The sequence below is a fragment of the Lissotriton vulgaris genome, chromosome 1_1 (assembly GCF_964263255.1).
Source record: "Lissotriton vulgaris chromosome 1_1, aLisVul1.2, whole genome shotgun sequence".
Classification (NCBI taxonomy): domain Eukaryota; kingdom Metazoa; phylum Chordata; class Amphibia; order Caudata; family Salamandridae; genus Lissotriton; species Lissotriton vulgaris.
Window position 1 is genome coordinate 1,625,077,569 of NC_141685.1, and position 22,280 is coordinate 1,625,099,848.

Genomic DNA, 22,280 nt, shown 5'->3' on the forward strand with positions numbered 1-22,280 from the left:
CTGATATGGCAAAACTGCCTGAGGTAGCCGCACTTACGTTTCTGATAAAAACAAGAGACGAAGATGGTATTCAAAGTATATCAGTTAACACAGAACAATCGAGCCAATCACTACACTAAGGCCAGACTAGTGTGGCAAATTGATATAGGCAAAAGTATAGATAACAGAATGTGGAAGTACTGTTGTGAGAGAACTAAGAGCATCTTCTTAAACGGCCACCATGGGCTAATACATTTCAAATTTCTCAATAGAGTGTATTATACCCCGGAGAGACTACATAGGTATGGGCTAGAGGACACTGCCAATTGTGAGCGCTGTGGTAGTGAACTAGCTGACTTCTTTCATCTCGCGTAGCTCTGTCCAGGGTTGCCAAGTTCTGGACCCAGATCTTCAAGACTCTGGGGGATATCATTACAACGGCCCTGACCCATTGCTAGCCTTACTAGGCTACTCACTTCCTCTCCCAAAGCCAACTAGGCAATTGATAGATATTGGGCTGCTGCTCGCTAGATGACATGTTGCGATGAGATGGTCTCGGGGCCCGACCGATACACTACTGTACAAGACTAGGCACTAAGCAACTGATAAGATGAATGGGGTGGTTGAGAAACTCACTGGACATGATATGGTGAACTAGCTGTGATTGACTCCTTGTGCACTGGGAAAGTCAGTATGTGTGGATAGGAGCACTTGGGATAAGCTTCTGATAACATAAAGTATAGTACTCCAGAGATACGTCAGGGGGTCTCATACGGTGTAAAGCTGTCATGTATATTGCACATTGTATACCAAAGTCACTTATTGCAGTGTAAGGGTAACTGTTCTACTACTGGACTTGTGGTTGTGATATTCCTGATCGCAATACTTCATTGTACTGTGCTGTTCAATAAAGTTTACACAAAAAAAATAACGTTACCTGTTGAGTGATGGAAACTTGGTTCATGCTACACTGGTGATTATGGTCACTATGTATCCAAAATAGGGACATTGATGGTAACATTTTTTATTTTGGGATTACTGCCCTGAAGAAGTCATTGTGTTTAAATACACACAACAAAACATGTGTTGGCTGTAGATTGCTCTATCGTACATCAACATCTGTGGAAGCTGTAGATTGAATAAATATGTACTGTTGAACATCGGACGCGGAGTACCCGAATAAAAAGTGGAACTAAATTACAATAAGTGACTTTTCTTTTTACTGTTGGACTCTTTATTATCAATTATGAGTGCTCAGGGAGGAACTATATTGTCATTTTACTCCCTTCTTTTGAAGGTTTATATGTGGTTGAATTGGCAGCCGACCTCTCTTCCCTTGGATCACCAACACACAATTGTTTATCATCATTACACTTGCTCTATAGGACTGTAGAGCGCCCGGTCAGTCTGTATTTTGCCTGGTTGCCAATTTGTTTTTTTTGTTTTTTTCTAACACTCTTTCAAGAGTTGCCATAGGTTGGATAGTGGTTAGACCAGTACACATTTAGAGGGTTGATCTGTGTAGATAATTGTTGTGAAAATGGGAAAGCATACCTAGCCTGCCAGATGTTGAGAGGGATCTGACTGTCTAGGACGCCAGAACAGTGCTCTCCAACCTATGGGATACAACTGGTGACAAAAACATTCTGTCCTAGCAGGATTTTGTTTGTTCATGGATATTTATTGGTTTTCAAGTTGGTCCTGTTCAGGAGTTATACTTGAGATAGCACATTTGAAACACTGTACACATCTGTCTTGGCAGGATGATGAATTTATACCCAGTTAGGTTTGGCCTACAGGCTCTAATGTTGTTATGCTTGATTTTTGCAAATGAGTGTGTCTGATGCTTTGGCTATTAATGGTAGGATGGTCACCCCAGAGGGAGCAACTTTCACTATTAAAAGTAAAAGATTAACATGTGATAATCTTCTTATTTGGAACTTGCAGGGGAATGTAAACTGTGTTACTTGCTGTATTAAGGCTCAAGAGATATGGTTGAGACGGAACGTGAGCTTTTAGGTGGCAATGAAGAAATCTTCCTGGGAATTCTTTTCCCCATCCCTTCTACAGATGGGCATGGTGGATGATTCTAGAAGGTGGAATTAATACTTCTCAATATGGAGCTCATTTATCAAGGGTATAACTGCCTATGTGGCTCCAACACAAGGGTGAAGTCTGGAAGAAACGAATGCAGCAACTTAACTGTCAGATTTATTTTTAAGTCAATTTTCAATGGAGGTATTGCAGGTGGTGAGCATGCTTTAAAACATGCATAATTCTCTCTGACCCTGTCATAGAATATATATAACATTTCCTAGCTACACACGGAAAGTTTACGTTCTATTAAAGACACGGAGGCCAGGATTTTCCACACCTTGTATAAACTAGCGCTTCTACCAACATTCTGCTCAGACCTCTGATCATGCAAGGAGCATTTTTGAGCTACTTGCGTGCAACTTGGTATATTTTTAAGCGACGGATTTTAAATTGTAAATTTACACTCTGCTTGCACTCAGCATACTTGGCACTCATTTGCCATCACTTTTGCCTTATTCAGACGGTCCCAGACGATCTTAGGGCTGTAGACCGAGTGTTAGGGATAACATCCCCTACGGCGGCCATCTTGAGTGGGGGGGCGAGAGCGGTGAGAGCGCTCTAGTGTCCTGTATTTAAGGAGCCCCAGGGAAAGCAGGCACGAGATCCTAGCGCTTCTACCAACTTTCTGCTCAGACCTCTGATCACGCAAGGAGCATTTTCGAGCTACTAGCGTGCAACTTGGTATATTTTTAAACGATGGATTTTAAATTGTAAATTTACACTCTGCTTGCACTCAGCATACTTGGCACTCATTTGTCATCACTTTCGCCTTATTCAGACGGTCCCAGCCGATCTTAGGGCTGTAGACCGAGTGTTAGGGATAACATCCCCTACGGCGGCCATCTTGAGTGGGGGGCGAGAGCGGTGAGAGCGCTCTAGTGTCCTGTATTTAAGGAAACGGTTGCTCTCCGCGCTAGCGGTCGCGCCTCATCAGTCACACCTCAGTCAGCCCGTCTGCGCCCGTCCGCGCCTCGGACGTGCCTCAGGGCCATGGCATCACCATATGGTCCAGTCACCGACATTATACAGGTACCACCTACAGCTGATGCAATAATAAATTCAATGGCCTCCTCACATATTAAATACACGTCTGCCTATTTGAAGGCTATACAACCGGCGACACTACCCTCCTGCAGGTTGCTAAAGTTGGGGTGGGAGAAGGACACCTGTCAAACCTGACAATTACACATTGACCCTGTAGGAATAAAATCCACTCGGATTGAATCTAATAAGAACCATCTGAAATTAAAGTCAAAATCTTTTTCGTTCCTCAGCCTCAATAGTCGCTCTTTACCAATGCATAAAACAGAAATATTCAACTTATTACTAGATGAGGCACACAATGCATTGTTTCTAACTGAAACATGGCTTAAAGAGAGCTCGGGTCCAGACATAACCATGGCACTTCCGGACACTTACGCTATCACTAGACTTTATCGTGATAAGAAACCCGGTGGCGGAATAGCAATTATTTTTTAAAAAACCTTCAGCTGCGAATTTAAACCTCTCTCATGTGGTGGCTGTGAAGCCGCGACCTTCAAACTTACGCTAACCTCTAATTTTACTCTATCCGGAGTCCTTATTTATCGGCCCCCGGGGGCACCATCCAAATGGATGACAAATATGTCAGAACTCATTGGACCGCTAGTTATGAGAACTGCCAACTTCACAATCTTAGGTGATATAAACTTACATCTAGAGGATGAGGACTGTTTCCTGGCCAAAGATTTTACAACTGACTTAGCATCTCTTAATCTGATCCTAAAGAACTCAGGGCCAACACATTGTGCTGGTCACCTGTTAGATCCTATATTTTCTAATCTCAACAACATCGTCACGCATCCTGCCCTGCCCCTGCCCTGGTCTGACCACTACTTGGTTAAATTCACCCTTCAGGTTGATTTAACAAATAAAGACAATACACCTATACCTACTCAGTACATAAGGAAATGGAAACAACTTGACACGGAAAGTCTTAATGCTCTCTTGGAAGAGCATAGCCCTTGCACCAAGACAACAGTCCAGCAGCTTTCCTCTACAGTTCAAAATTGGCTCTTGGCAGCCATTGACTCCACCCTACCTAAAACAAAGCTAAAACAAAATACCCACCGCTGCCCTGCCCCCTGGTTCAATGAAACTTTAAAAAACGAAAAGTCCAGATGTAAAAATTTTGAACGACAATGGAGAAGAAATTACTCACCAGCAGACAAGAAAAAATATAAAACTCAGTTAATAAACTACCAAAAGCTGTGTGGCAAAGCTAAAGCAGAATTTATCTGGATTAAAATCACGAATGCCTTAGACCACTCCAAAACACTTTTTAAATTAGTAAAAGAGATGGCTGGTTCTAATACGTTACAACCTCCGCCTGAACTTAATAAAATACAATGCGACCTCTTAGCCGCTTTCTTTATTAATAAAGTTGACAAAATTCACCAAGACATTAATCAAGCTTCTAACAAACACCATTCAGCCTCTGAAGCTACATCCAACTGTGCATCATTTACTCCAGACAATGATACAAGTATTCCTGACTGCTCCATCCTGTCCGATGCATCTCTTGCCACACTTGATGAATGGCCCTTACTGAACCCTGACATGGTTCAAAGGTTGCTCAACACAATTAAATTAGGCTCACCAAAAGACCCACTGCCATGCTCAGTCTTAAAGCAACTTAACAGCAATGTCCTTGCAACCATCACTGATCTTCTAAATGCTTCGCTATTGGAAGAATCTGTACCCAGTGAATGGAAGCATGCAATGATCCATCCGCTTTTAAAAAAAGCCGGCGCAGACCCCAAGCTGCCAGCTAACTTCCGCCCTATCTCCTTGCTGCCCAGATATTGCAAAGATATTAGAGAAGCACGTACACCGTTGCCTTACTGATTTTATTACCATTCACGACCTGTTACCTTCCCACCAGTCGGGATTCCGCGCAGGCTTCTCCACAGTGACTACCTTTCTGGGCGTAACCGAAAATATCCGCCGTATGGTGGATCAGGGCGAAACAGTGGCACTTGTGCTGCTCGACCTCAGCGCCGCATTCGACACCATGTCGCATGCGGTCCTCGCCCAGACACTCCACTCCATAGGCATCCGTGGTGCGGCTCTCAACTGGATCAAGTCACTACTGAAAAATCGCACGTTCCAAGTCTTCTCACAAACCGCATGTTCTGACACTATGACATTCAAACACGGAGTACCACAAGGCTCTATTCTCAGCCCGTTGCTCTTCAACGTCTATATGAGTCCCCTTGCCAAAATTGTGGAGGCAACAGGACTCCTAATGTTCTCTTACGCTGATGATTCTCAGCTGCTCTTTTCTTTATCAGCTGCAGACTCCGACAACTCCTCTTCTCTACAACTCGGACTCAGTAAAATCGCTGAATGGATGCATAAAAACTTCTTAAAACTCAACGGCGAAAAAAACGAGCTCATCGTGCTGGGAAAAAATAAAGAACTCTGGGGACCCCAACATTGGCCATCTGAAATGGGCACCCCCCCCCCCCCCCCCACCCCTGTCACGCACGCTCGCAATTTGGGCGTCATCATTGATGACTCGCTCAATTTGCATCAGCAAGGGGTAAAAACCTCGGCTACCTGTTTTGCCATATTAAAATGGCTTTAAAAAATCTGTTGGATGCTGCCTGAAAACACCAAGAAAACTGTTGTCAATGCTCTAATAACATCCAGGCTAGACTATGGCAATGTTCTGTACCTGGGAGCAAATAAAGCCACTGTCCGCAGGCTACAGACAGTACAAAATGCAGCAGCGAGATTACTATGGAAAATTCCCATCTCCACTCCAACCACTAAATATATCAGAAAGCTACATTGGTTAAAAATTGAAAACCGAGTCAAGTTTAAATCTCTATGCTTTATGCACAGGATTGCCACCAATACCGCTCCAAAATATCTGCAAAACCTGGTGCACCCCTTTCGTCCCTCCAGGATCCTCCGGTCTTCCACGGCCAACCACTTTGAAATTCCAAAGATCAAGCTGTCACGCATGGGTGGCAAGTCCTTCTCATTCTTGGACCTTCACTTTGGAATTCAATGCCACATACACTGCGGTCTGAGCTGAGCTACATTAAATTCAGACAGGCCTTAAAAACGTGGCTGTTTAATATCTAGTATTCTGAAGCCATATTAACAATTGGATCTACTGCGCCGGGAAACCCTTTGTTGGGTAGCTGTGCGCCCTATAAATGCAAGAAATAAAAAATAAATAATAAATAAACTAAGTTGATGGACTGAGTAAATATTTTGTTGTTAATATACAGTTGTGAAAGGGTTTTTGTTTTTAATTGTATTTTCTTGTTCTTGGGAAATGTAGTTCACATAGATGAATGTCGGAACTGCTGCTGCGTGAATAAAGTGAAGACAGATGATGCATAATCCCCCTTCCGTGTTTTTAATATAATAGAAACTAGGTAGATCCGAAATTTTACATTTCACCAAACAGTACCCAAACTCACACTACTCTTACCCATGCCTGTCAAGTATCATGCTTCACGTGTGACACTAATGCATTTCAGTGTGGTGTTCCACATCACCGCACTGAAATACGTTGTCACGCATTTAAATGCCACTTAGTCACTTTGCTGTACCAGTGCTGAAACTGGTTACCAGGCTGCTAGAACACGCACCGGCTCTGCTACTGAGCTCCCTATAGGGACTTGCCAGCAGGCTCAGTAAGCAGTTAATAATTTTGAACACAGTGTGCTGCTTGCTACAGTGTTACTTTTTGCCCTGCTGCCTCTGGTCTTAGAAATTCCTGCCCGCGCCGCGCCTGTTCAGAAGTGAGGTCAGATTCAGGAAGCGGCAGCCGGGGACTCGACTCGAGTTGGGTGGTGTGCTGACTGCTGTCCCAGTGACATGGCATAATAAATGGCTGCTGCCTGCGCACATTTATTCCCGGGGCTTTGGACTGGACAGGACGGCATTTTCAACACTCACATCATCATGGCATTGCAGGGGTCGAGGCCTCGCGCGCTGCGGGAAGCTGCAGTCAGTGCTGTGCTCACCGTCACCACTGCACCGAACTTGACACTCAGAGTAGACAGAGTGACATAGGACTCTGTGGGCTGCAACGTCGCGACTACCAGCCTGACAGTCAGACTACAGAACAGAGAAGTAAGTACTTTGGTCAGGCAGCTGCTTTAACCTGAACATAATGCCAAATAAGAGGGTTATGTATTAATCTCAGGTACCCGCAATTTAGAAAACGATTATTCATCATGGATTTATAAAATGTACATTATGATTGAATCCCTTCTTGAGTATCCACAGAGCATTGTGTATTTACCTTTGTTACTGTGCTGTTTACTTAAAACCTTTTTATGTCTCAATTTTCATCGCAATTTGATGCCTCCTTTACTTTTGTGCCCACGCTGAAAATCTATGCCCTGGAGACCACACAAGTTTGGATGCCACACAACGGAGATTTTGTCCGTAGCCACCTTCTTTGCTTAAATGAATTTACCTAGAGTTAATTTCAGTTCCACCTTATCCTTTACCCCTAAATGTAGCGATCTGGTTAGTGATTTTACTCACTGCAAGAGCTCAGCTTGCTACTTGCCTATGGACGTTGCTACCTTTGTTTCATCTAGAAAAGTGCACCAAGGCACGTGGCATGATGTACAAACGTCCTCAATGTTCTGATATTGGTTGTGCGATGTATGCTTATCATCTTTATGTTACAGATTTGCATCAGTGACACACTTTTTGAGGGTTGACTATGAGTCTGGCTTGTATGTTTGTATGTATGATGTGATGTTTTTTAAAATATCTATTTTTTTCATTTTCCATTAACATGTGATAGGAACGATTTATACAAAAAAAGTTTTAAAAAACAGGATAGTTACCGAAAGCCACAGTGACTCCATCCTTCTGCTTCATAAACAAAGTCTCAGAGGCACCTGTGCTGTACCAGGCAGCTGCAGCCGATGCCTGCAGGTGTCAGTACTCTAAGGTGACACTGCAGGATGTTTTTAATATCAAATATCTAGATAGCCTTGGCCCCCAGTTACTTATTCCATATTTGTGCTGGAGGTCTTAGTGCAAACGAATATTGGAGATGGCGGGGTGCACAACGTAGAGGTAGGGAGGTTAATCAGTGAGGTACTTCTGAGTTATGGGTGCTCTCGTAGGGTGGTGTTATCCGTCTGGAACACCTTCGAATATCGATATTGTCGTGTATGCGGAGCCCCGCAAAAACATCCCCTGGTGGAGCACACCACTTGAGATCACACGGAGGTGCTTCTGTTTAAAGTTGTAAATCTTTATTTATCATTTCCATAGTTGTTTTTAAAGGCAATTAACTTCGATATTCAACAGCATATCGGGAGATAACCAATGTTATGATCAGTTTACATTTGAACATTAAGCTCCAATGCATTTCGGGCGTAGGCGCCCTTGATCACGGAGAGCTGAGGAGGAAGCAGAGGAAAGTGGCAGTGAGGGAAAGTAACGTGTTTGGAAAGATAAAAGGGATCTATTATAGTGCTCTTACGTGTGGGCTACTTAGATGAGTGCGCGTAGTTAAGGTGCAAGGTGGGGTACGTGATGGGATTATTACCGCCAGTGGTACGGACAAACTATAGGTCTCTTAAGCTATCATTAGTCAGCCTCTTACTTCAAAGTAACGCGTGGCGTCCTTAAGACGTTCTCCTGTGGTCATCCGCTTGCCGTCTCAGCCGCGTGTGAGACCATCGGCTAAATAATTAAATCGACAGAGATGACGGACTCACGTCCGTGGGACACGGGGGCCATATTGGAGTGGTGGAATCTGACTAAACACCCAGTGGTGGAGACATGTATGCGTAAGCAAATGGATGGGAGTGAACAGAGATAGACAAAAGTAAACAAAAAGTAAACAAGGGTGAGACAGGGGTAAAGGGAACGAAGAAGCAGCAATATTACAGTCAATGTTATAGGTAACAACTAAATTCTGTACGATCATTGAGCCCATGGGGCTTGAGGGTCTGCAGAAGGTAAATCCACTCGAGTTCTCTCTTCAGTAAAAGTTTTGTGTTGTCTATGCCTTCTTTTTTGGGTACAATCTCTAGGACCATGAATTTTAATTGAGCGATGGTGTGGCGTGCTTCCATAAAGTGAAGAGCGATGCTAGATTTTTCGGTTTTAAGTCTGATGTTAGACTTGTGCTCATTCAGTCGGGTTTTGATTTTGCGTTCGGTCTTCCCTATGTATAGTTTGCCACATGGGCATTTGAGGGCGTAGATTAAATTGGTGGAATTACATGTGGCGTCTACATGGAGTTTGATATTGTGTCCTTTCATGGGGTGTTGTATTTCATTACCCCTGATTACACTGTTACAGTGGCCGCAGTTCAAGCAGGGTTGGGTGCCGCGGTGTCTTTTAGTTGATTCTATGGGCTTGGCCAATATTTCCTTGATGTTTCGATTCCTGGTGTGAGCAAATATGGGAGGCTCATTGAAGATGCCTTGAAAGTCCGGTTCATTTTGCAGTATTGGCCAGTGCTTCCAGATGATCTTTTTATACACTGCACTCGCAGTGGAAAATTTGGACACGAGGACCATGCGTTGTTCTGTGTTTCTATGAGTCTTGGCCAGGCAGTCCTGTCTGGATATGTTAGCCACACGATTTTGTGCGTCTTGTAAAACTTGTCTGGGTAACCACGTGCCCGGAATCTGTTTGACATTTCCGTCATCCGTTGATGAACCATAGTTTCATCGGATACTATGCGCTTGACGCGCAACATTTGGGAGTACGGAAGATGTTTTTTCAGGGAGCCTTGGTGGAAGCTAGTGAAGTGGAGGGCATTGTTTCGATCTGTGCTCTTTCTGTAAAGATCCGTGACGATGCCGTCAGCTGTGTTTTTAATGTGGACATCTAGGAACGCGATGTCGGTGTCGCTGATTTGCCACGTGAGTTTAATCCGTGGATCCTTGGTGTTAGTTTCCATCAAGAGATTGTGAAGAGATTCTTTGGTGTCTGCCCATAGGAAAAATAGGTCGTCTATGTACCGTAGAAATAGTTTGGTGTGTTTTTGGAAACTTGGGTGGGTGTACAGGTATTTAGTTTCAAAGTTCTCCATGTAGGTATTGGTGTAGGACGGGGCAGCGCAGTTTCCCATGGCCATCCCAGAGAGTTGTAAAAACCACTGATCGTCAACCTTAAAGTAGCTGTGATAGAGGGTGAATATCATTAATTCCATCAGGAACGTTTGCATATCAGGATGAATGTCACTTTTGAGAAGGATTTGTTCTATTGCCTCGATGCCCCCTGCGTGGGGTATTGATGTGTATAATGAGCTCACATCGGCTGTGCAGAACACTAGAGATGTTGATCACGAGGCTGCTTTCTTTGGTTTCTGGTCTTTTTTGGCAACTGTGCTCCTTGTGGCCGGTGGACTTGGGTCTCGCTCTTTTGATCTTGCTCCGCCTGGGTCTTCTGGAGGATCTGGGCTGATCTCTAAAAAAGGACGGCTAGATGTTGTTTGTTCTCCACTAGTGCTGGGAGTGGTAGCGTTGGTACTAGTACTCGCCTGTTGTTTATCAGGTGCATTTCTGATGTTTGGGGGTCTTCTTGTTGGACGAGTAGTTGAGTCGGTATCAGATGAGGAGGTGTCCGTTTGGAGATTATATGGTCGGTTGCGCCGTCTTTGGGCGTACACATCAGCCCATGAGTGACTCCATCCTTCTGCTTCATAAACAAAGTCTCAGAGGCACCTGTGCTGTACCAGGCAGCTGCAGCCGATGCCTGCAGGTGTCAGTACTCTAAGGTGACACTGCAGGATGTTTTTAATATCAAATATCTAGATAGCCTTGGCCCCCAGTTACTTATTCCATATTTGTGCTGGAGGTCTTAGTGCACCAGGCAGAATGCTTGGCACGCTGCAAATCACTTCAGTTTCATCCTAGACTATTGCTGGATGGATGAACTACCTATGACAACACTTCAGCTGTTGTCGGGGGATGTGCTACAAATATCATTTCTAGACTGGATTACCTACAAATGAGTCATTCTGTCTGTATATTGTGTGTGTGATGTAAAGAGCTCTGACACCCTGCACTGCATGAGCAGCACTATAAAACACATGAACGGTTTGTGAGAAAGGGATTGAAAGATATTAGAGTGCTTTACAAATTAAATGGATGATATAAGGCATATAAATAATACTACAAATGGTTTTGGGCCATTTACGATAGACTATGAGCATTAAAGTAGAAATTACAGCAGTCACAAATATTGAGTAACAACAAAGACATAGGTCAATTGCAGCAGTTTTAAGATCTTTGTAAAGTTTTTCATTGTTCAAGTGGGTGCGATTTCTGATATTTATATGCTTTTCTCATCTTTATTGCTTGATTTTGCTCGCGAGAAAATGTCACTCATGGTGATTGAAATGTCACTCATAATTTCACTGAAATTATGAACATGTCACACATAAACAATCTGAAACCTTGGCAGCTTTGCTTACCGTCTTTCCAGTTCGCGTATTAGATTCACTTATTTACCCCGGAAGTCTTGAGATTGAGAATTCAGGCTGCCTGGCCTTCACGTCACTCCCGGCAAGAACTTGGGAAACAGATGGCGCTCTAAGAGCAGCAGATTCGCCAAGGCCACCGGCCAAGACATAAAAAACAGACTGCGCGAAATGAACAAAAATAAGGCTGCATGATGACAGAGTTGAACTATTCGAATTCGGTAGTCCCTAGAGAGCCAACCTTCAAGTAGGGACAGTAAAGGTATTTTAAAACTCGCATTCCTTATACATTGATATTCTGCCAATTTCTTTATATTGCGTTCGAAAATTCTAGCCTTCTGTTACCGTGCGCCTCTCTTCTTCCACGGACGTATCTTGAGAAGAAAATATTTATTCCTCGGTTTTTGAATCGCCACTTTTTTTTCAAAGCTGTTCTGGTTATAATTGTCTGCAAAAAAGGGACCCGGAGCTCACTACCATACACCCTACAATGGCCGACTTTGCGTTCCGGTCTTTCCCGATGCGTGAGGGCTAGACCTGCGTTTAGAATCTGTTGACGTCAATCACAGATTCTGCACGTTTAATGCTGAAGCGAGAGAAGTTGGCAGTGACCTATGCTGGCTGTCCACTACAATGTGAGTGAAGAAGACGTGATAACTACTAGAGCTTGCGTTGGAAGAGCAGTATGCAATGTGTGGGATTAGCAGGGTGTCGACGAGCAGCCCAGGATTTAGTGCATTTGTCGCGGTTGTGCGGTCGCTGGGCTGCTGGAAGGAAATATTGAATTGTAGTTTGAGAACTGTGTGTGGGTTTCGTTATTGGACTAGCAGAGGAGTCCCGCAGATCAGGATTAAGGAATTTATTTTTATTTATTTATTTAATGCGCTTTGATATAGCGCGAACATTACCCAAAGGTGTCAGAGAGCTGTACATAAGAAAAAGTTCCGTTACATGAGGACTTTGGATTACATGAGTTACTACATAAGACATAAACAGGAGAATATTTTTTTGGGCAAATGTACAAGTGGAGCGAAGGGAGGGAGAAAATGCAAATGTACAAGTAGGAGTAGTCACTCTAGGAGGAGATACAAACAGATAAACTCTAAACCCACATAGGAATGGTAGTAAGTACAAAGGTCTACTACATATACTAGTGGTTAAAGTTATATATACAAGTGGAGTGAAAGGAGAGAAAAAATTGCAACTGTACAAGTTGTAAAGTCACTCAAGGAAGAGATACAATCAGAAGTACAAAGGTCTACTACATATACTAGTGTTTGAGTTGTAAATATATACAAATTGCAAATTCACTCAGGATTACAATTTAACAGCGATTAGGCTTGGACAATTATAGATTACATATTTACAGAGCAGGAAATTCTTGCCATTGTTCAGCCAGGTTTTCAGGTGGTGTTGCACTCAAGGGTGGTGGTCTTGGGTCTTGAAGGATCCACTGAGTTGGAGATGTCCATAGGGTAGAAGGCCAGATGGTGGTGAGGGAAGCTGCATGCTGGATACAGGTTGTGCTGGGCCGAACCAAGTAGGCAGAGCCGGCAAAGGTGAAGAAGGGGGTGGATGATGCTCTTCCTCCCTCCGATCCCTCCTGTGATACTATCCGTGCCAATTGGGAGGGTAGTCTTCAAGTGCGCAGATCCAACGCGAGCGTGTAGCCGCCATTTTACGGCCAGGCATGTTCCAGTGATAATGTAGCAACTTGGCACATGTAGGTGTGCGATGCCCCTCCCCCCAGCGGTCGTCACGGGGCAAGGCAGCCTACCTCTTCACAGTGGACAGAGTGCTCCGGTGTTGGGATGTAACTATGCTCTCTCCCAGAGTCAGCTGCTAAGTCCAACAGGCGCCATTTTAGAACCAGGCATTCCCGAAGGACTAGTGTTACCGGGAATCGTGGCTGAACAGTATTTTGCTCTCAGACGTGAATGAAAAATTGTGGAATCGGCTGGTTGAATTCTGTTTTTGCGGGTTAACGTGCATTGTTAGAATTGGGTGAAGATAAACCCAGGGGTGTGGAATTTATTTAAATATCTACGTGTCCATGGGGCAGGTTGCTTCATAAATCTACTTGTCCTGTAACAAAATCCACTTGTCTCTTTGATGCCATGTTGTGAGGCGACAAATTATGGCAGCAATCTCATTATATAAGAGCTCTTACATAGCCTCTCTGATTATGCCAGGGCTCATACCATACTAGTGTTTGAATACTAGCAATCCCTTTATGTTGCTACGTTTCCGCAGATCTACATACTGGGACTGAAGGTAATGGTAAACAATAGTTCCAGGGCTGGAATGTCCTTTTGAGTCTCTGCAAACCTACTAACTTGCATATTTTAAGGCTTTTCAACAACTCTTCTCTAATCTTTTCCAATACTGAGAAATGTTGGAAAATTACTCCTGACCATGGCAGATGTAAACCTTCCAGGAAAAAAAGTGGCTGGAGGGAAAATAAACTTGCAAACACTCAGGTGTTCGCATGAGCAAATCTACACATGCATATTTGCTCATGCTAAAATGCAGTTCACAAATATTTTCTAGGAGTACTATTTCTTGCCCTACTGCTGTGAATTCTTGTGAATTCACGAAAGCCATATAGCGGCCCTTAATGCAAGGACATATACCAAGGGTGCACTTTTGAGACTTTCTTTAATAATTGGGCCCCTAATTTGGTCTGGCGTTACCCATGACCTTTTGTGTTAATTAAAATTCTCTCTCTGAATCGGCTGGCTTCAAGGTGAGTGACAGCATTCTGCTCTTTCACAAGGAGCATATCGGCACACAAGGTAGTTTTGTTCAGTACCAGTAACTAATGTGGCAATGTGTGCTTTTTTGAGACCAAAAACAATTTTTGCTTTTGCCAATGTTTGTTATATTGGTGAGGGTCCGGCAGCTCTCACATTAACAAGGTTTTACAAAAACCATGCCAAAACAAGTAACGCATTGCCAAAACTAAAAAGCTGACTACCATTTTAGACCTACTGGCTTTGCCAATGCTTGTTTATTTTCGTTTCCCAAAATCTTATTGAAACTGGTTACACTGTTTTTCTAATATGAATATTTTGGGGAAATACTAGCATGCATTTTACAAAATGATGCTGAAAAGAAATGGTAACTGAAATTTTACAGTAGTTCAGCAAAAACATTTTTTCCTACTTTCATTTTTTAGGAAAATTTTATATTAAAAGCAAAGAATCATTAATCTTGCTTTCAAGCTTCTGCAAATATTTGCATCTAATCAGAGAGCATTCTGGGAGCATTATGCATAGCCTCATATTGCTTAACTTTGAAACCGTGTGTGCATATTTTTATACTGGAACCACTGTCAGTAGTTCAGTCAGAACTTACATTTACTGAGAGCGCTCAGCCTAATAATAAAGGCTCTCAATTAATGAACCATAAATACAAGTTTGAACAGCATTAACATATGCACACAAATATTAACTTAAGTGCAGGCAGTGCCCTTCCCTGAGCCTTATTGTGGTACTGCAAACTGGCAGCCAAAGGGTTTGCGCGGCAGGGGGTTGGGCCTGTTTGTCCCATGGACAAAATGCACATTAAAACTTGTTGCCCTTGACCCCAAGCAATGTATCCTGGGCGTCGGGCAATAGGAATTCCACATCCCTGTAAACCTGGTTACAGCATTCGAATACAAGAACGTGGTGTATAGTGGGGCTAATCCTGAGGCACTGAACGTGTTTTGCTTCCTATACTTGAAAGCCAGAGATTTCTACATCCAGTGATCAAGGTGTGCTGGCAGTAGTGCCAGATCACTCCAGTTCGCCAATGACGTGATGCTACAATTTGATGTCATCATCAGGCATTTGCAACTTCTGCAAGCCACTTTTATCAATGCTTTAGATTATCAATAACTAAGTTATTTATAAATGATTACATTGAATTCTGAGATAAAGGGATAATCGAAATTAAATGTGGATAGCAGCCAACGAAAATTGGAAAAAATAGGAGAATGGGGATGAATCAGTCACTGTAAAGAAACAATATCATTTCAAAATACTAAGTAAAAACGTGTGTGTGTATATATACACACTCCCACTGCTTAAGAAACAAGCTCTGGACACTTCTTTTTGGAAATTATTGTTGTCTTGTGTGTTCAAGTGAACGAGGACTAGTACTCTCCGAATACATTATATTGTTAAATTAAAAATAGAAGACTGCAGCACTGCGTTATTGGAGACATGGAGTCTTTAAGCGATCTTAACATTGCTGTAAATCCATCACATCAATTGATAACCTGAACTAGCAGATAAGTGTGTGCACCTCAATACCAGCTAGGTGGTGGGTGTGTAGCTAAGTAGTCGGATGTATCGGCAGGGCTTATGTGGCACCCAGTACAGCAGTAGAATGGGTTCTGTGGGTCAGAGTGAAAGAATCGGTTTGTGCATCTCAGAGAAATAACAAAACTCCCAATGTATGGGTGAGAAGATTTGGAAATTGAAGGTTAACATTATATTTGATGATTCTCGGGCTTGAGACTCAGTGATAATAAAAGCAGCAATTGAAATCGATTATTGTGCTTGGAGGTAGGAGACTCGCTGTCATTGAGTAAGATACAGTATCCGGTCCTAAACATGGAAACACAGAGCCTGCTGTACGTCACGATTTGGTGCATCTGGAGAGTTGTGGTACAAATCCCATTTCCAAATGGGTGGTTCGATTATGATTCATCTTCTTTACTGTAAATATCTCGCTGCAAAGTTAACAATCCAAATTCCATGCCTTTTGTACCATATTATTATTTATATCTTAATGGTCCAGATGACCTCACAGTCCTCAGCATAAATAACCTTGACTGAGTCTCTCCTTTTTGCTGCTCTGAGAAAAGATAAGTGCCTCTAAGTTTTTAGGTCTCGCCTGGCGTTGGAGCGCGAATGCGCTCCTCGCCTGCGAGATCTATAGTAATGAAGTCAGTTTCAAGAAGGGGACTCAAAGCCCCGCCCCTCATTTTCATTGGGTAGCGTCAGCGTTTGTTAAACGCTGGCTTCCCATTGATAAGGAGGGTTTTCGGTTGCCTCCCTTTGGCTTTTTGTTCCGGCCCTCCTGGACTGGCTGGCCTGCTTCACGGCTGTTGTGAAGACTTTTCTTTTCTGCTTGTTTATTTAATAAGCAGATAAGAAAAGTCTTCATGACAGCTGTGAAGCAGGCACGGAGCTCAGAGGCGCACGGGGTCACGGGGAGGACAAGGCAATGGCGAGCGCTTGTTAAACAAGCCATTAGGCCTGGCTTCATTGAGCTGCGGTATGCAAACACAGCCAAGTCTAACACAGGCACATCCATGCCTTCTAATTAATGTCCGTTTGCCAATGCTTTATGATAGTGACTGGTTTCAAAACTGTGTTTCAACTACATACTACTTTTTTGCACCGACCCCCGTCTAGGATGAGAGGCATCAATTCAATACCCTCTCTCCTCCTCGTTCACGGTTCACCCTATACTGGAAGGAGAGGAGTGCTGGCAGAATAAGTGAGTCGACGCAGCAATGCCACTTCCTTGTTTCCCAGAAGCTTGAAAGATGATAGTTCGTTTTCTGCAGGGCTGAAAACTAGGTGGTTGCTGATAAGCAAACTTATTGCCTAAAAAAGTGGTCCGAAACTGCTTCTTCTAATTACTTTTGGAGTGCTAGGTTAAAGCATGACGACAGCTAAGTTACACTTTCGTTTCTTGTCTGCGTTTCTTTTCTGGATCCGCCTATTTGCAAAACGTTTTGAAGCAACGATCGGAGACGAGCTGTCACAGATGAGCGTCACCAGTTTAGCTTTATTAACAGCTTTGCGTACAAAGTGCCCAGTGAGGGTGTTTTACAAAATTAGAACTTTTACCGAACGGACTGTTCCAGCACACGTAAAGGCAATGGCTGTTGAGATTTAATGAGGTAAGGCAGTTACTTTCTTTATCAGAATAGAAGCCGGCAACTTTTTCTCAGACGGGCGTTGCTGGAGGCATTGAAAGACATTTACTCCGGGAACCACCAAAAAGGGGGTTCAGGGTGTGGCGGAGGAATGGGGGTAGAGACATTAACCTGAGGCTGACCGTCGATTTATACATTCATTAAAAAAAAAATCGTCCGCAAAGAAATTGGAAACAAGGACACGTGACAGTAAATCTGTTTTATCTTAAGCGGCCCCAAAGAGGCTATATTTGATATATCTTACAGGCATCCTAATATTTCAAAGTGAGCTATGCCGAAACAGCAAGTCATCGGCTTGGATCGTTATTGTTTTTTCCTGGTCTGTTCTTCTCCATTTGTAAATAAGGGTTTATGGGTACTAGTAACAAAGTCTTGCTAGTACAGACAAACCCAATCACTGCAACATTTTTAAATCCTGACTTTTTGTGTTTTTCACGGTCACGCAATCTTAACATATAATGTCTACAAGTATGGACAATATGTGACTCCTACACCTTATAACCCTCATTGTGTTTATGTAACAGTTCCTGTATATTGATTTAAACATTTATGTGATCTATTGTTGGGCCTTTGTGAGTAATGTTTAGCGCTCTGGCACCCTACACTCGGATGAGTAGCACTATAAAAGAAATATATTAAAAGAAATAGTGTAATTTAAATTTTTTGTTTAATTACTCATACTCGCAGATACAACTGACATTCTTGCAGTGCATGCGCTTCTCTTACATGGTGATGGGGACTTGAACAAAGTCAAAAACCTGCCTCCAAACCATTTTCTTTGTGGCATATTTGATTGTTATACCCTGAATGAAAGGGAGTTGATATTTGCATTTATTCTTGTACTTCTTTTGCAGACTCGAAAAAGCTTTTTCTTTTGAGGACTAAGCAGGACGGGGAATCCCTGAGCTAATAAGAGCGCGACGTAAGCGCATCAGCAGGTGAGGAGGTGTATGCACTAAAAGCCCCTCTACCTTGGACCTCATATGCGGACCCCTTGGACACAAAACTAGAAATCTGGGGTTCTGGATTGAATGTTCAAGAATATACGGCAGTTGGGAAACGGGGATTATTCAAGTCCGTTTAAGAAGGGGGTCCAGTTAATAAACCATTCTTCGAGTCTGCAAAAGCAAGCCACAAGAATAAGTGCAAATATCAACTCCCTTTCATTCAGGGTATAACAATCAAATATACCACAAAGAAAAGTGAATATAATGACTGTCTTGATAAAGGTGGAATAACCAGATACCCATCGAAACGCGTCAACGCATTTCTACACATTATCCCGAGGAAAAGTTAGACCTGTAGATACAAAACAGAGTTTATATATCCAGGCTAATCGTGCTAAAATTATTCCCAACGATCACTTTCACGGCCATGTCACTTTCACGGCCACGCGTTGCAGGACTTGTAAACAAACAACATACCATTACTTCCTTTGCTCAACATTACACTCTTTGTTTGAGCATCAATATGTTTCCTTTTTTAGAGGCAGCCGCGCAGCCGTGTCACTTTCAGGGCCGCGCAGCTGCAGGACTTGTAAACAAACAGCATACCATTACTTCCTTTGCTATACATTACACTCTTTAAGCATCACTATAAGTTTCCTTTTTAGAGGCATTGCTTCTATCCTGTTTTTTTAATGACAAGTTGGAGCCCCAAAGCCCTTCATGGCGAGCTGCCACTGCTCCATTTGGACAGTCCTTCCTTTCGTCAACATCTTTTAATGCTGTATATTCCCCCACGTTCTGTGTTTCTCTGTTGTGCAAGCCTGGAATAAGGAAATCTCGCAAGGTAGTTGTGCTTTCATTTTCAAGGCAGCCTCTCCATGAAACTCCCTTCCCATTGAAGCATATTCCTTGATAGTTATAAGCAGCTTAATAAGTCATTGAAAACCTCGCTATTCCATCTCTAAGGCGGTTCCTTTCCCCAATTATTTATCACTATACTTAGCACCCAGATGCCTTTGGACACCAGCACACCCTAAAAAGCCATAAAAATAAGGAAGAGTCATGTTAATGGAGACAGCTGGAACTCCCAACTTCATCTCGAAGAAAGAGTTTTCGCTTCTACGAGTCATATTTGCCGGTCCTAATAAAAATGATGCTTCCCATAGGCACTTGCTTTACTAACGGACCAATGCTCAGTAAACTGAAAGAGCTTTGAAGTAAACTCCCCCAAGGCTCGAGGAGCTGTCATATCAACCACATCAGCTGTTCTCGTTTCCTTTGTGTTTAAGCAGTGCATGGGAGTGCAGGTCTTTTAAGCTGTCTCCCTGGTGTATTTCTCTCTCTCTCTCTCTGTTGCTCTCGGTCACCCATGTGCTTCTGCCTGACCCACTCCCTGTAGTGCTCGTTCGTGTGCTTCTTCACCATTGCTGCTCTGACTCCGCATGGAGCACGCTCCTCCTCTCTCCCTGTCAGATTCTTGTGCCCCCCGTGCCCTCCACGTTTGCTACTTTCAAAGCCTGTGTTGCCTATGTCCAAACTCCCCCATGTTGCTTCCACACTCCTTCAGACCTTTCATGGTGCTTCCACCTTCTGTTGATTCTGCTACTTTAAAAACAAGCATTGGCATAGCCAATAGGTCTCGCCTTTGGGACCTTATAAGTGTTCAGTTATCCAGCACAAAATCCTTGGTGAAACAACATCAAGTGTTGCATGGCTAAACACTTATAAGGTCCCAAAGGCGAGACCTATTGGTTATGCCAATGCTTGTTTCAATTTGCATTGACTGCTGGCCGCATTTACTTTTCATTGTCACCTTTATTCCAGAATTCTATTCCTCCATTTATAAATAATTTAGTTAATGCTAATGGAAAGCACTGATAAAAGTAGCCTCGTAGAAGTTGTGATTTTGCCTGATGATGGAATTCAAAAGGATAGTGTCCCTTTTGCTGATGTTAGTGTTGTACCTTGAAATGTTAGGCCCAGAAAGTGAGAGATCTGGAATTGGCTGAGGGTTCAATGTGTAGATGGTTCGGGAGCTGCAGGTTTGCTGAGGTATTTCTCCTAATGTTACTTCAGAAATCATCATTAACCATGTTGGTGGATATTCCTACTATTTCACATTGGTGACGACCTTTGAACCCAGAGAACACTGATACCGCAGCATCACGTTCGGGCACATATTGCGCCCTTAGGGTGAGACATTACTCTTTATCGGCGAGCTCTTGATTTTTATATTTGTATTCTCCGTGGAGACTTGGATGGGATATTTATAACAAGCATTTGCAATGCATAAGGTCTCGCATTAGGAAAGTTTGAGCTATTGGTATTATAAATGATACATTTTTTATTTATGTGTTGGTTTTGAAAATAGCAAAAATAATTGCTTTGTCATTTACAGTGCCAATAGTTATAACTTGTGACACCTATAGCATTTGTAATGCAATATGTGTTGTATTCACGTGACTTGGATGTATTGATATTACAAATAACAATGGCTTATAATTGTTTTAATAATTAATACTTAAATAAAAGTTATTGTAATTTATAATGGCAATAGCTTAAACTTTTGTAAATAACTTTTGTGAAGAATATGTTCAGTGTATTTTATTGTGACGAAAATCCAAGAACAGAAGTGAAATACTAACCTCTTTTTGTGACATTTGTAATAAAGCTTGAAACATTGAGAGAACATATTTTACCCAGTTGTTGTTGAATGGTTGCACAGATTGATGCTGTGGTGGCGCTGAGTGATGTTGTGGTGGCGACTAGTGATGCTGTGGCATTCAATGATCCTGTGGTAGCGCATAGTGATGTTGTTGTGCCCCTTAGTGATGCTGTGGTGGTGCTGAGTAATGCAGTGGTGATGCGATAGATAGAGTGAGTGGGATAGATAGATAGAGTAAGGGCGATAGATAGATAGAGTGAGGGAGATAGATAGAGTGAGGGCGATAGAGGGAGGGCGATAGATAGAGTGAGGGCGATAGATAGCTAGACAGATCGATAGAGTGATGGCGATCAGTATCTAGATAAATAGATAGATAGAATGATAGAGTGAGGGCGATAGATAGTGAGGGCAATAGATAGATAGAGTGAGGGTGATAGATAGTGAGGGCAATAGCAAGATAGAGTGAGGGCGATAGCAAGATAGAGTGAGGGCGATAGATAGATAGAGTGAGGGCGATAGATAGATTGAGGGCAAAAGATAGATAGATTGATAGAGTGAGATAGATAGATAGATAGATAGATAGATAGAGTGAGGGCGATAGATAGAGTGAGGGCGATAGATAGAGTGAGGGCGATAGATAGAGTGAGGGCGATAGATAGAGTGAGGGCGATGGATAGAGTGAAGGTGATAGATAGATAGAGTGAGGGCGATAGAGTGAGGGCGATAGAGTGAGGGCGATAGAGTGAGGGCGATGGATAGAGTGAGGGCGATGGATAGAGTGAGGGCAATAGATCGATAGACAGATAGAGTGAGGGTGATAGATCGATAGACAGAGTGAGCTAGATAGATAGATAGAGTGAGGGCGATGGATAGAGTGAGGGCGATGGATAGAGTGAGGGCGATGGATAGAGTGAGGGCGATGGATAGAGTGAGGGCGATGGATAGAGTGAGGGCGATGGATAGAGTGAGGGCGATGGATAGAGTGAAGGTGATAGATAGATAGATAGATAGAGTGAGGGCGATAGATAGTGAGGGCAATTGATAGATAGATAGAGTGAGGGCAATAGCAAGATAGAGTGAGGGCGATAGAGTGAGGGTGATAGATAGATAGATAGATAGATAGATAGAGAGATAGATAGATAGACAGAGTGAGGGTGATTAGATAGATAGTGAGGGCGATAG

General features: G+C 42.9%; 2 protein-coding genes across 2 annotated transcripts in view; one reads left to right on the forward strand and one right to left on the reverse strand.

Annotated features, from left to right (window-relative positions):
- The window catches only part of LOC147750925 (ankyrin repeat and FYVE domain-containing protein 1-like), a 176,911-nt gene extending 165,267 nt beyond the window's left edge, over positions 1 to 11,644 (reverse strand). The window contains exon 1 of the mRNA XM_086931741.1: positions 11,543 to 11,644. The gene's annotated coding sequence lies outside the window, so the exon portion shown is untranslated. The remainder of the gene's footprint in view (positions 1 to 11,542) is intronic.
- Positions 11,645 to 12,126: 482 nt separating this feature from the next.
- Positions 12,127 to 22,280, forward strand: part of SCO2 (synthesis of cytochrome C oxidase 2) — a 38,522-nt gene continuing 28,368 nt past the window's right edge. The window contains exon 1 of the mRNA XM_086918829.1: positions 12,127 to 12,183. Coding sequence (XP_086774955.1) covers positions 12,182 to 12,183 — 2 coding nt within the window. The 5' untranslated portion in view covers positions 12,127 to 12,181. The remainder of the gene's footprint in view (positions 12,184 to 22,280) is intronic.